The sequence below is a fragment of the Rhipicephalus sanguineus genome, chromosome 9, assembly GCF_013339695.2.
Source record: "Rhipicephalus sanguineus isolate Rsan-2018 chromosome 9, BIME_Rsan_1.4, whole genome shotgun sequence".
NCBI lineage: Eukaryota > Metazoa > Arthropoda > Arachnida > Ixodida > Ixodidae > Rhipicephalus > Rhipicephalus sanguineus.
Genome location: NC_051184.2, coordinates 30,490,428 through 30,505,008, shown reverse-complemented (window position 1 = coordinate 30,505,008; position 14,581 = coordinate 30,490,428). Strand labels below are relative to the sequence as shown.

Below are 14,581 nucleotides of genomic sequence, written 5' to 3'. Positions count from 1 at the left end.
ACATGAAGCGCATCTTTCTCTGTGTAACGATTAAAGAGTTATAAGAAGTTTTCAGGTGCTTGCATGTCAGAAGCCCGTTTGGTCTAGAGCAATTTCAATTCCAACCCAACTGTGATGACCTTGCTGTCGCAAATTTCTGACTAAAAGAACAGCTTACGAGGTTTTGGCAAATGTAATCTTTTAATGTAGATTTCTTGATTATCTATTCAAGAAAGCTTTTGAAAAGAGTAATCTTTTACATGAAAGTCTAATAAATGGCGTGCAGAAAAGTGGCACTAACAGATGCAAAGTGCAAATGTGCATCACCTTTTGCCAGTGCAGCCGTAACAGCTTCGTTTTCTGCACTGTTGTTGACCCCTTCAACCGATTCGTGTTGCCTGCTGCCGAGCTTCTTCGTGGGGGATTCGGCATTCTTCAACAGTTCACCATCACCAGTATCACCAGCACTGTTGCGGAGAAGTCTGTCCAAGAATACTCTTGTGTTCAGCGGAGAGTTGCTGATGTCACTGATGACCTCGGAGTTGGGCTCGGCTTCACTAGCGTGGGGCGTGGCGAAGTTCGACTGCAGACGGCTCAGCGTTGCATCTAGGATTGCTTGCAGCTGCTCATCCTCAACCTGGAATAACGGAAAACGCTGTGACTGGTGGAGCTGTGCAAAAATAAACGGCTAGTGCTGGCAACAACCGGCCTTACATTCAATTCCATGTACAGAAGGTAACACTACAAAAGCTAGACAGACAATGCACTTCAAAAGTGGTCGATTCAAACACTGCTTTCAGACAAGACAGGACGGTTAAATATCCAGTTTTCTACTACACACACGAATGGGCTTTGGCCGGCTGTGTTGCTGCGACAGTTGGTCCGTAGTTACAGAGCAGAGATGTCCGCCACTTGGGACAAGACAATGCTGAAAGCTGTAAGACAATTGCTAACTCGCAACTAAAGTTTATTTGGATTGCAGACCACACCGCGCATTTTACGCATGATACGGTGTGCACAACTTCCTTGTTTATATACGTGTCCTGTATGAGGCAAATAAACATCAGTTGCACGTTAGCGTCTGCTTAGCATCTTCTTCAAGGTAATGCCCCAAGTTGTATGCGTCCCTGCTCTGAAGAAGGAGAGATGTCACACATCTAGATTATTCACAAGCGTGGCACAGTGTCACTAAAGCCAGGCACCCAAGTCGGTTGCTTTTATGTTTAGCACTTAACCGAGAACCCTTGTCGTCTCACGACATAAAATAATATGGTGCTGTAAGGATACATAGCCTTCAAAACTAAATGTGAACACTTTGAGAAGCTGACCTCGCACATTTCAGTGTCCACGTACAAAAAGGGTTCATGTTGTCTGTATGGAACGCATGAAATGAAAGCAGTAACCTACTGCATGATTGAGTCTTTCCTAATTTTATCCTTTAACGTGCAATTTAAACTGCGATAATGGATACTCTACCATGCGCAAGATTACTTTAGGTACCGTCTTTCAGACTGCTTAGATTGGATTTAAATGCACCAAATGTACTTTCGGGGCTTTGTCCTTTGGATACAGTGACGGGAAGGTTGCCAATGCCTTGCAGGAATTTCTTAAAGGTTCAAAGAGATCTAGGTTATAATATCAATCTTCACTCTTGCCTTTCTACTTTTCCAAATTGCTTCATTTTCTGGTTCAAATTCTCCGCTTCATTACTTATATCTGTACTTTCCTATTAATCAATTGTTATACTTTTCAATTTGTTTCATTTTTACTTCTTTCATCCTTAAAGAGAGAAACCTAACTTATACTTTGAGAATTCTCAATTTCTTGAAAACTACCCGGTCGTTGGCCAATCCCCCAGCGCGGGTGTGTGCCACGGCTTCAAGGGTCCACTCTACTCTAAACCGCGAGACCACATCTCTCATATGCCATGGTCGATGAAATCAAGCTAACGCCAGTAACTCGCTTTCCAGCCGAATCGTTCAGACAGGACACAAACCTCGGCAACCTTCGCGTCTTGTTCTCGCTCCGGAACCTCTTCGTCCGCGATTCGGAACACTGTCGACTTCGGCGGCCGCCGCGGCGTCGCACGTCGTCCTGATGCCACCGCAACCGGAATCCGTAAAAGTCCGGCAGGCTTTCCAGCAGCTCGGACGGGTCAGACGCGCTCTTGCACAGTCGCGCGATCACTTTGGCACGACACGTCGGCACCTCGGACCGAGGGAGTAGCGCGACCAAGGCCGGCTGCGCGGCGAACCATGCCTCGAAGTCGAACTCCGCGGGCTCGATCGAGAGGGACGACTGGCTTGACGGTCTTCCAGCCGCGTTCTGGCAAGCGTCTCGCCAAGCACGCGGCACACACGACGAACTTGAAGTAGAGCTCAGCGCTCGCGCACGTGCGCGGGCAGTAGGCCGCGAACCGGCGAAACAAGTCCACCAGCTTGGACTGCAGGTCGCTCGCGGAGGAGATCGCCGACGTCTGCACGAGGACGTCCCAAACGGCGTGCTTGTTCTTCGACAGGACGAAGCAGATCTTGGTGAACGCGCCGGGATCGTCGCGAACGAGAGACAAGTCCAAGAGGTACGAGAGCACAGCGCACTGATGCGCCCAGTAGTCGAAACGGCTGCTCCGATCGGCGAGCAAGGAGCGGGAACGTAGGTACAGGTGAGACGACACATGGCACAAGACGTCGTTCAAGTCCCGGGACAGTTGATCGTCGTCGGACGAAAGTAGCACGGCTCTGAAAGTTTTTGCGACGTTTCGAAGAACGAATTGCAGGGCGCTGGCGAGATCGTCGCTACACGAGGCGGTCGACAGTTGACGGCGGGCGCTATCGCGCCACTTGATGAGCCGCTTTGCGGCTTTCTTTGGGGCGTCGGACATGGTGACGACGTCTCGTATGGTTCGCGAATATGCGTTGCGCCCCGGACACCGTCACAGAACTTGAGAAGTAAACAGATTTCGGCTGCGTGGTCGTGCTGTGTTCCACGCGCTCGTACGTGTTGCAGCGTGCTCCATCACGGCGCCATTGGTCTTTTTTTTCTTCAAAATTCAGATGATGCCGATAGCGATGGCGATTTTTGATACTTTAAAAGTACGGAGCGTTATGTAAAAAAAAGCGTAGCCTTCGAGATTTACATTACTTGGAAAACTGTGTGCTTGGAAAGGGAAAAAAAGAGAAGAAAGCATCGTTGAAATGCCGAGCTCGGAACGCACCTTTCGCGATATTCTTTCGTGCTGTTAGTAAAGGAACGTTCATCAGGTCGGAATGTTTTTGGTAGAGCCGCGATTATGAAAATAATCTTAATTCTGTCTGCCATTGAATCATGTCATGTCATCTTATGGCATCTGAAACATTTGCCCTTAAAAACTTGCGTTTGCCTCACGTTTCTCACCGTTCATCGAATTCTGTGCTTTCAAACATGTTAAATTTTCGATTTTTACATTGGATATCTTTCTGCCTGTTATGCAATTTGTATTTGCCTACGCACCCCCCCCCCCTTCCCCTCTTGTTGTTACTGGTTGTAGGCTGTAGCAGGCAGTTTCTACTTGCCCATCGCTCGTGTACCACGTCCCCTCACTTCTTTCTCCACCTCACTGGGGGTATTCGATATATTGCAAGACACAAAGAGCAAAGATGTCCAGCCAAAACCACTAACGAAGACAAGTGTACTACTTGAATTCATTTGAATTAATACTTGAATTACTAATGTTCATTTATTTCTGCACAATGCAGATACCCTGCTTATTGCAGATACATCCGACTCAACCCTGTGAGTACTCGAGACTTCCAGTTGATGACAGCTCTTATTCCAGCCTAGCTCAGACACAATGGGAGTAACGGCACCTATGAAGTGCCACTTCCCACAGCAACCATTTATTGGCATATGGTATGCTGGGCATGTTTGTAATCCATATTTTCTTCAAACTAGTACACCACAAAACTACAGAAGACGAAAAGGAAGACATGGCAAAGAATTGCTGAAGTAGCCGAGACGGCACCTACGAAGTGCCACTTCCCACACCAACCATTTACTGGCATATGGTATGTTGGGCATGTTTATAATCTATATTTTCTTCAAACTAGTACACCACAAAACTACAGAAGACGAAAAGGAAGACATGGCAAAGAATTGCTGAAGTAGCCGAGAACCTTAACCATAATCCCCTGGCCCCCTCCAAAAGCTTTTTGCACCTAACGTGGTTTTGCACTGCCCCCGTGATCAGCTCACCTTTGACCAAGCGTCGATTTCATGTGACGACGTCATCATGTGATATCACGTTATGTGAAGTCATCATAATGTGACATATTTTTGTGATCTGCAACGTCATACGACGCCATAGTCAAATGATGATCTTTTTGAGTCACTCGTGTTGACGCCGTTGACGTGAGACGCTGCTGGTCAATTTTAGCGTTTGATGAGGCACTAAGGCTTTTACCTTAACAAATGACTGTACAACATTATGTGAAGGCCATGTGTTCGGCCTCCACTGACAGCAAGTTGTTTTTTCATTTCCTTATATCTCACATTTATTACACTTCGATTACCAGCTAAAAATGACATTCTTCTGCTTTCCTTGGCTTCACGTTCTTATGTCGAACAAACAAAAATGAGCCCTTCAATCAATTACCCTTCCTTCATTCATTATAGCACGGGTCACGACTTCAGTGCATTGGATGCCTTTAGGTAACATGCGACTGTTTATTGGTCATCTGCCGATTGATAAAGTTGACACCATTGAGCAAAAGTTCCACATTTAACACTATGGCCACGAGCAGCGCTGGTTAACACACATGTCAATAGCGAGGAAAGTGGACGGGGGAACCGTCATCGATGTAGCACAGCTGGTAGTGTCTTGCATGCACATTGTGAAAGTTGTGCATTCAGCCCCACCGGAGGCAAGTTTTTTTTTGTGGACTTTCATTTCGCCACATTCCACACTACACCTCTATTAAAAGCTACAAATAAAGCCCCTCCGGTTTTCGTAGGTTTCCTATTATCACATTAGCAATATGGTTGCATCTAACAGAAACGGGCCTAAACTGATCAATTCCCCTTATAAGAATTAATTGTGACATTGTTACAGCTTCCTGAAAGGATTCTGAGCAAGTGGAAGCTGGAAGACAATGAATTAATCATTGGTAGGAGAAAAAAATCAAAGTCAGTTCCACCCCAAGTGAAAGCTGTACGAACTGTGGAGCATCGATTCGTCTGTGTTTCCCTTGTGTTTATTGCTCTTTTCTGTTCTTTTTTTTGTGATTATCTGATCTTGTTCTGTGATGATCTTCTACAGTGTCCTTTCTACTGTTAGCTGCTCTCAACGATGCGCTGGCGTTTTGCCTCCGCTTCTCTCTTCTGTAGATCTGTGTCTAACTCCCGATGGTGGAGCGAGATGGTGGAGATTCACTAGATCAAGGAAGGCAGGTGAAATGTGTGTCGAGTGGCCATCTGTCCTGCTCCACAGCTTCGAGGCTGATTACTACTTTGGCACTTATCTTTTAGAAAGTTGTGATATCATGTTTAGATCTTGTCACTTATACTTTTTACAGGTACATTATCATGTATGTGTTTTCAGTAACAGTTTTCTGTTGATAGTTCAGTTATTTTTTGTCATGTCTTCCTTTTCATCCTGCATACTTTTGCAGTTTAAATCAATTGGTGTACGTCACTTGAAATAGAGGCGTGAGAAAATGTTAGCTTCCAGCAGTGACATCCCCAAGCTGTGCATACATTTACCTTGTCTTGTTTCATCCAGGAATTTCGCTGCGAAGCACACACTTGCGATTACTATGGAAGGGGCTTTGTCTGTTTTTCAGACTAGTTGACAGCTGTGGCCGGACTTGCACATGAGCTTCCTTTTTTCCACTTGTACAGTCATGAAGGAGGATGGCGCTGACAGTTGTGTGGATTGAGTCAAGCTTGTGCAAATACAGTATTTATTCATACAACATTTAAAATTAACTGCCTGCAGTGTGACATGAGACAACAGTGAAAGAAGTATACACTGAAATCAACCAGTGTGGCTTGCATAGTGGGCACATGCATTGAACATACAAAAGGAGTATGCACCGGTTGTATATAAACAGGCATCAGAGTAACATATGAAAGTCCCCTAAAGGCACAGTGTCATCTGCTGAATTAGCCTGGCGAAAGTCTGGATGGCACAAGTGACTTTGGAGCACATAAAGAATGTTGGACATTCATAAACTGCACAGTGTAGAATATACCCCATAGCACCACCTAGGCCACATCACAAAGCAGTTCAAAAAAAGAAATTTGCAAACCCAGCTGCAGCCAATGTCTACCTAATGAAGACTATTGCAAAAATCACTGCCACAAAAGGTGATCACAGTACCGTCACCCTCGCCAATGCTGCCCAACTAAGCCAGAAGAGGAACAATAGACTGGGATATGCTCTTCGGACCGTGCTGCAACCTGGTCGCAAGAAAGCGGTCCTCTTTTCGTGTCGAAATAAGCCGAATTTGAAGTATGCGCATGTGTCGGCTCGTCACTGACTGCATGGACATGACAGTGCTTTTTTTCTTTTTTTTCCAAAGTCTGCCCATAGGCATTGATGGTATCAAAGATACACATGCAAATTTGCTTCGTGTATAAAGTCTAATAGTGAGCAGGGGTAAGGTCCACAAATCCGACAGTCGAGGTCAGGTGGTCAGTCAGGCCTGAGGCCTGTTGCACGGAGGTGGCGAAAACAGTTCAATTGTAGGCCTGTGCAAGTTCACAACAAGTGTATGACAGTCATGTCACGAATTCGGGCGTCACAAAATGCGCAAGCTGTCCCATATGGGTCGCGTTAACATGGCAGTGTTGTAACTCACAAAATGAAGGACATAGAAAAGGCACAGGCAATGGTGTGGCGGAAAAATAATACACTTTGTAGCCATGGTAAATTTGAAAAAAGCACGTGCATCACATGTCTGCAATTGCATGAAAACACAGTAATAGAGAATATACACCTGAATACTTGCAGTGATAGAACATAGGGGAGACCTGCTCAAGTTTCTCCGCCAGCGCTTGCCATTCCACTACCGGAGAAAGCGAACTGCTGCCACCTGGTACGACCCCTCCACTCCCCTTGTTTCCCATGCATTTTCGAAGCTCGCACTGCACGTGTGAAACGTCCCTCATTCTGCGATGTCGCCCCAGTGGGGGACTTACTCTAACCTAACCATTACTCTAACCTAACTGGCTAAGGATCCAGATGCTGGATCCAGATGCTGATCGCTCGATCCAGTGATCATAATACTGCTGTACTCTTTCTATTTGCAAAAAAAAAAAAACATTTTTTCATTGTTGAGTTTTCACTAGGTGTTGACTCCATCTTATATATAAGGGATGTTTCCACTAATGCTGATTGATTATTCTTTAAAAACGTGGATCAGTTTACGCAAGCAAAAGCAGGTAAACGTTCTTCAAAACTCAGTTTGATATCTGCCAGTAAATTTTATGCTCGATTAGCTCAATCAAGCATCACTTATAATACATACTTGTTGATTACTGTATTAACATACAATAATAATAATAACTGTTGGGGTTTTACGTCCCAAAACCACGATATGATTATGAGAGACGCCGTAGTGGAGGGCTCCGGAAATTTTGACCACCTGGGGATCTTTAACGTGCACCTAAATCTATGTACACGGGCCTCTAGCAGTTTCGCCTCCATCGAAAATGCGGCAGCCCCGACCGGGTTTCAATCCCGCGACCTTCGGGTCAGCAGTCGAGCACCTTAAACACTAGACCACTGTGGCGGTTCGTTATGTGATGGATTTCATAAAGATTGTATCAAACCAAGAAATGAGCTCTAAAAATCACTACTTGAAACATGTCAGTTGACTCCGCGCCGCCCTGTATTTATGCTGCTGCTGCTATTCTATATCATAGTGGATGCACTAGCGAAAGGCGTGTACACTTATGTGCTATTTGTGCATCACATGTCTCATTTTGTCTCACATGTCTCATCACATTTTGTGCGGTGATATATTTTGTCTATTTACGCAGTGCCGATGGAAATGCGTGGTAGCCAACATAAGCGATACAGGTTTGTAGCAGATATATTTTTTAGGAACAGGCACAATCCTGTCTCTTGGGGCAAATGTAGTGGATCTGGCACCCTATCCTGGCTTTTCTCGTTTTTCTTCTTCGTTCTCAGTTGCGCCACAAATATTTCGTTATGCAAAAAGCCCTTCGTTCAGACCAGGACGATGTCGTCGGCTATTACCTGCTCCACATCTCCTACGAGGCTGAGTAGACGCTGCCCTTTCCCCACGCTGCAGCTATGAAAGGAGTGCTCAGCCACGCGGATCTTCTTGGAACACCTCATGAGCCGTGAAACCCTCGAAAACGCGTGTGCAGCGTGTGTGCAAAGCAACGGGAACTCAAGGCGGCGTGAAGGGGAGAGCGGAGAGGTGTACAGTCACGTGATGGTTTTTTTTTTCACTCATCGCCAGCGTCCAGCACCAGAGTAACCCTCCTTGGCACAGATCTCCCCTATATATGCCTCAATACTTCCACAACATGGGGAAACAATATATAGTTAAACCTCTATATAATGAAATTCAAAATAACGAATTTCTCAATACAACAAAGTAGCACTTCATGCCCATAGAACACGATGTACTATTTTTCTTTTTTGCCTCAATGTAAAGTGTGTTCATCGGCAATTTAAATGCAAGTATAAAATGGTTTGTGTAGCCAACACATCAGGCTAAGGGCCATCTTGGCTTTGTGCTGCATCTATGCCTCATCCCATGAAATGCTTTACACATTACAACAGTTCCCCTTACAGAGACTGCCACAGCCTTTTTTCCTCGATATTGTTCCTTCAACCAACCAGCTACATGTACTTTAATATCTAGTTTGAGCAACTCAAGGCAATAATAAAAACTATGCCACTGGTCCCACTCACCTAATGCACGTCTTCTAAGATAGGTTCAAGCTATACAAAACTTATATCAAACTACATTCACATTAGGTCCTTTCCAAATATCTCTGCACTAAATTTTTTTTTTGAAGGTGCCTCAAGGCCCTTTATGACCTTTGAGCATAGTAAACGCCTCATAGGAAGAGCTTATGTTCGACTAGGGTGGCAGTGTGGCTAAGAGTAAGCCACCCCTAGTTTTGCCTGAAACAGACCCGCCGGATCAGAGTGGAGGTGAAGGAGGGAACCTGCTTCTTGCAGCACATGTGGGGGTTCTTCGGCGTGTACGACTTATGTTCCAATGCCACGCGGCGGTTCACCACTGTCAGCATTGACAGCAGGTCCACAGAGCCAGCCAGCTCTTCGAGCACCGAGCAGAGGGCCTGGATGAACCAGGAGCCTTTGACTTTGTTACGCCACGCGTAGAAGCCTGCAACAGAAGTAGGGAACAGAAGTAGTCAGCCAGCCAAACACAGACATACACCATAATGTAGTGTTATACCCCTTTCACATGACACATGCAATGTCATTGCAACCTTGTGTTCCTAGTCTACACGGCTGTACAAAATGGCACTCTCCATTGTGTGGATGTTTGTCGTCAGTACAGTGAGCATTTTGCTTTTTACTATTCTCCACTGACGAAACTGCACAGTTTGCTTCCATGGCTACTGGATAAACATCGCATGTGAAATTTCCACCTTGCCACCATGGCACCACTTTACCAACACAACACGGAGGAATTGAAAATGAAGAAAGAACAGATGAACATTTGTAAACGTGGCCGACAAGAGGCATGGGCTTAAAGTCAGAGTCTGGGAACAAGAATACAGTTGCACAAGTTGCTTCAACTATAGTGCTGAAAGTCGGAAAGTTATCGAAAAGTTAAGTTCTGATTAGGAATCACGTAGGCCATGACAGATGCCATCAAAATCTATGACATCACGGCGATTGGTGTGGGACCTTCAAGGTGGCGTCACCACCCGCTTTTTCTTTCTGCACATTTCCTCGCTTAACATGAGTCTTTTCGCAGCAAGCATGGCGATTTTAATAGTACGAAAGAGTAATTTAATAATACACTTAAACCTCATTATAACGAAGTTGCAACTTACACGAAAATAACTTCGTTATATCCGAAAATTCGTTATAAGCGTTTATTCCTGACACTATGTTTTACAAGACTATTCTTCACTTACTTCGTTATAACCGATATTTCGTTATATCCGTGATCCTTATATCGAGGTTTCAGTGTACGAGAAATATAATTTTTCTCTGTAGCGTCCCTTTAACACCTAATCACATTCACTGTGAATGACATCACATGTGCTGTGTAACAGGGGTACTATGTACCAAAAGAATTACCCGGTTTCAAGGAAACCGGGTAACTGACCGTGGAACCGTGGACAATTGCAGTCAATGACCAGGAACTGTGGAACCAGACTATGAATCAATTTTGACCCACTGCAGTTTTCTGCTACTACAACAAAATTGTACTGAATGCAGTGGAACCAAGTTTGTCGAGCGATAGCTCGGTTATGGTTGCTTTGGGAAAGAAGAAGACATTCGAGGCTTTCGAGCTCTGTCGGCTGGGTGATTGGATCTGGCTTGCCATTTTAAAAGTTCCCGGAGATTTTCACTGTGAGCCTAGCTCATAACTCGACAGGCCCGCTACTCCTCCTTCACCTAAATGCCTGGTTGTGGCGAAGTGGCTGCTAGGAAGCCGCTTTCGTAGTAGAAACTACCGCATCTACAATTGCACCCAAGGAAAACACACTGCAGACAATGCTTGGCGGTGTCATTGCTCCTCCGTGCAGTCCACACGAGGTGCATGGAACGAAGCACGTGATCAACACGTTCATACGCTGGAGAGACATCAGCGTGAACTCATCCACGAGAACACTGTGCAATCACACGAGCTATATGTACAATTTTCTGTGGCGCTGACGCACCTCGGGGATTCTGGCATGACCTTGACCGAGTTAGAAGCTCAGATTTGCGGAACCAGCCATTCCCTGGATTTGTACCTGGTGGAGTAGAGCTATTGCTTTTAAAAAATTACGATTCTGGATTCTTACGGCCACGACAGCGCTGAGCGGAGCAGCGCAGACGAGCCACCATACTTACACCAGCTCTACGCAGCGGACGCGGGGCTCTTATATTCACGGTGACTGATCCTGGTGTTCCCACATGAATTGGTTGTTGTTGTGCGCTTGGTTGCTGAAACCGTAGCTTTAAAGTCCAATCAATTGACGTTCAAAAAAAATAAATAAAAAGGAAAGAAAGCAGACACTACTTTGGCTTCGAAATATTCGGTGCAACAAATGGATCCCGACCAACCACTCTGAGCTATGCAAGGTAATTGCGCAGTTTGCTTGAATACTGCTGGCAGTGTATATTGAAGCGTAGCACCATCGACCAAAATTATGATTTGTTATGTGGTGCGGACTTTTAATGCTCACAAGCTTTGTAAATAATTTCGATATGCTGAAAAAATTACACCATCTCCCACTCAAGGGAACCATGCGGGGATGCGAAGCAGCATTGGGGGCGGACACCAAGGCCCATAGTTCGGGATCACCTTGCCTGCGCAGCCGTTTGCGTTCGGCATGGCAAGCCCTGCGCTGCTGCTCTGCGACGATCTCAATCTCGGCAGAGGTTGGAGTGCTGCTGCAACTGGCGCTGACGTTGACGTTACAACTCATCTGAACGGGAGCGAAGTGAGAATGACGGAAGCCGACCATGCGCACGCGCTTATATACACATGAAATGGGGGAGGGAGAGGAGAGAGTGGGTTACAGGCTGTATTTGGCTGTGGCGCGGCTGCATCACGTGGGAGGAGAGGCTGCGCCGCGGGGGAGGAGAGGAGAGAAGGCGACCGAACACCTGCGTAAAGGAGGAGAGTGGGAGAGAGAGTAGGCGCATGCGCAGTGGAGCGCGGACGCCACCACCGACGACAGACACAGCCCCGAGCAAAAGCTGCTTCGCATCTAAAAAAAGGAGTTGTCGAATTCCCACATTAGCTTCCCGCACAGCTTGCACTAGTGGTGCAAGGCTGGAAGCAACAGTGGAGCTAGTCACATGACTAGAGTTACGCGATTTTTTAGCGGGAAGATGTCATGTCACTAGTGTTACGCGATTTTGGCGGGAACATGTCACATGACTAGTGTTACGTGTTTTTTGTAGGGACGTGTCACGTGACCAGTGCTACGTGATTTTGGCGGGCACTTGTGCAATGACTAGTAATTGTTACGTGATTATGGCAGGAAAATGTCACGTCGTGACCAGTGTTACAGTGACTAGTATTACATGATTTCGGCGGGAACATGTAACGTGGCTAGTGTCACTTGATTTTGGTGGGCACATGTCACGTGACCAGTGTCGCACTGTGGTGAGACTTGACCCCCTTTAATGAAGAACCCTGCGTAGGCCTATGCATTTGGATGACAGATAACTCGTAACTTGTTAGTGCCCTTAGCTGGGCTAGTTGGTACTGATTCAATGCTTCCATACAGGGCTGGGCAGAGATACCCGGAAAAGTATTCCGGAAAATAGATATCGAAATACACGTACTCGAAGCCTAAAATACAAATACTGAGATACATTTGTCTTTAACGTAATGGAATATTTCAGAGATACTTCTGCAAAAGGACGAAAAAAGTATCCCAGAATACAGATACTACAAGAATACTTTTGTGGCACCTGGCTGGGGTCCCACCACACTGGCTGTGGGAAAGCCAGGTGCCACGAAAGACTGCTGCATGTTTGTGACTGAATTAGCAAGCACCCAGACACGTTGAAGATGCAGCTGGAAGCATGACAAGGAGGTTAGCCATCTTACAGCCACATTGCCACCATCGCTTAGCTAAATGCTTTTGGAAGTGTTACCACCTTGAGAACTGAATGTGTGCGAAAGCCAGTTTCAATATGGCGGTATTTACACGGGGGCTCATGAAGGAATGGCTGGTCACCGGAAAAATCTAGGGGTGCTGCACCGATCTTGACAGGCAGCAACCTTTGTTGGCAGAGGCAGACAATACTGCTTTTATGGTCCAATATGGGCCTTGCAGGAGGGGCCGAAATTCACTAACGAGCAACAAAACACATTAGGTAAGAAAAAAAAATATTTACATTACAGTGTATCAAAAAGAAAAACATTATTTCCAAATATGCACTAATTAATGCATATAAAACCAATACAACAAGATAAAAAGGCCTAACACAAAGAAAATATACAAATAAATACACAAAAATATAATACAGTGTAGTTCAACACCTATACATGTAATAACAAAGTGCATAAACACTGGGGCAGAATGTTTTACAAATTATTCCGGAAGACCTACGCTAGTTTTGTACTAAGTAAATAAGACAAAGGCAGCTAAAATTCCACTTGTTAACTGTGTACGGGAAAAACAAGAATGTGAAATGCTTAGTTCTTGTGCTATGTGATGTTATGTGAACTTCAGGTTTAAGGAACAATTTTCTGATTTAAGTGGAAAAGAAATTTTAGTTTTTACATATTTTGCCGCATCTTCAACATTTTATTCTCGAATGGTTCATTAGATGAGACAGGTAAACAACGACAATCTGCACATTTGTTCAAACCCTGCTCCTTGCTACGCTACCATTGGACAATGGTGCTGTGTAATGCTCCACAATTCTTCAACCTCACCTACCTGGCACTGTGCAGCAGGCGACCAGGATGTCGGGATGATCGGGAATTTTGTATGACCAGGTAGGCGAGTCCGCAGTGTCGAAAACTACCTGAGCGCCCGAATCCAATCTGTCTCCACGACAGGCCTGAAATATAATCGTAATAGCACAATAAGCACGCCATTTACTTTCCTCCTCTGAGTTTCTTGCACAGGTTGCCACAGTAAGAGACAACCTGAAAATTCTGTAAAGGCACCACTTAAATAAATGTGGTAAATGTGTCCAACACTGTAATGTAAGCTAAAGGGCTGGTGCCAGCTCTTTTTCTTCTGCTCATAAAAAAAGCTAGGTGCATTGGAAATAAGAAAGCTGGCTGTTTCCAGTTAAAGTACCATTAGATATGACAGAACACTGGTGTCAGGATCACATATAATGAGCTATGCGAATAGCAAAATTTTGGGTGCGAAGCGAATTCGAATATTGAAGTGTGAGTGCAAATCAAATCGAATATTTTTCGAATATTTCTCGAATATTTTTCTAATACTTTGAAGCGAAATTGCAGAAAAAAAAGTTGGAGAGGATTCCTAAGCATATTCTTATGAGATAGCAACATGAAAGTGTTTCTTTTTGCTAGGTTGAAGCACTGGCGGGGTGGAGTTTCATAGTTGTCTTATCAAGAATGAGGCAACGTAGAGGCCGAATTCTATTTATGTACATGATTTGGTGCAACCAAAGTGTTGCCGACAACATTTTACACGTGATAGGCAAAGATGCCATTTCCTCAGCCTCTCCTGTTCTTTCAACTTCTGTGGAAGCCCAACTGATGTGGTGGACAAGGGTGTGCTCCCTTCAAGTCCGGAGTTCCAAATCTGCCTTGTAGACGTCGATATATAAGAACATCTAAAATTTTGGATGCTAAAAAGCTTCAGGTTCCGATTTTTTGGACTTCCTGCCCAAATTTCAGGTCCAAAACAGCATTAACTGAGCCCCCACCTCTGCCACATCTTTCATCTC

The 14,581-nt window shown here is 45.2% G+C and overlaps 2 protein-coding genes across 8 annotated transcripts in view; both read right to left on the bottom strand.

The window, feature by feature from the left end:
• The window catches only part of LOC119404890 (dentin sialophosphoprotein), a 59,659-nt gene extending 56,646 nt beyond the window's left edge, over window positions 1-3,013 (bottom strand). For all 7 annotated transcript variants that reach the window (XR_007417506.1, XR_007417507.1, XR_007417508.1 and 4 more), the window contains exons 1-2: window positions 1,976-3,013; window positions 307-616 (exon numbers count right to left, since the gene is read on the bottom strand). The gene's annotated coding sequence lies outside the window, so the exon portion shown is untranslated. The remainder of the gene's footprint in view (window positions 1-306; window positions 617-1,975) is intronic.
• Window positions 3,014-7,330: 4,317 nt separating this feature from the next.
• The window catches only part of LOC119404889 (caspase-2), a 70,919-nt gene continuing 63,668 nt past the window's right edge, over window positions 7,331-14,581 (bottom strand). The window contains exons 11-12 of the mRNA XM_037671577.2: window positions 13,591-13,714; window positions 7,331-9,347 (exon numbers count right to left, since the gene is read on the bottom strand). Coding sequence (XP_037527505.2) covers window positions 9,112-9,347; window positions 13,591-13,714 — 360 coding nt within the window. The 3' untranslated portion in view covers window positions 7,331-9,111. The remainder of the gene's footprint in view (window positions 9,348-13,590; window positions 13,715-14,581) is intronic.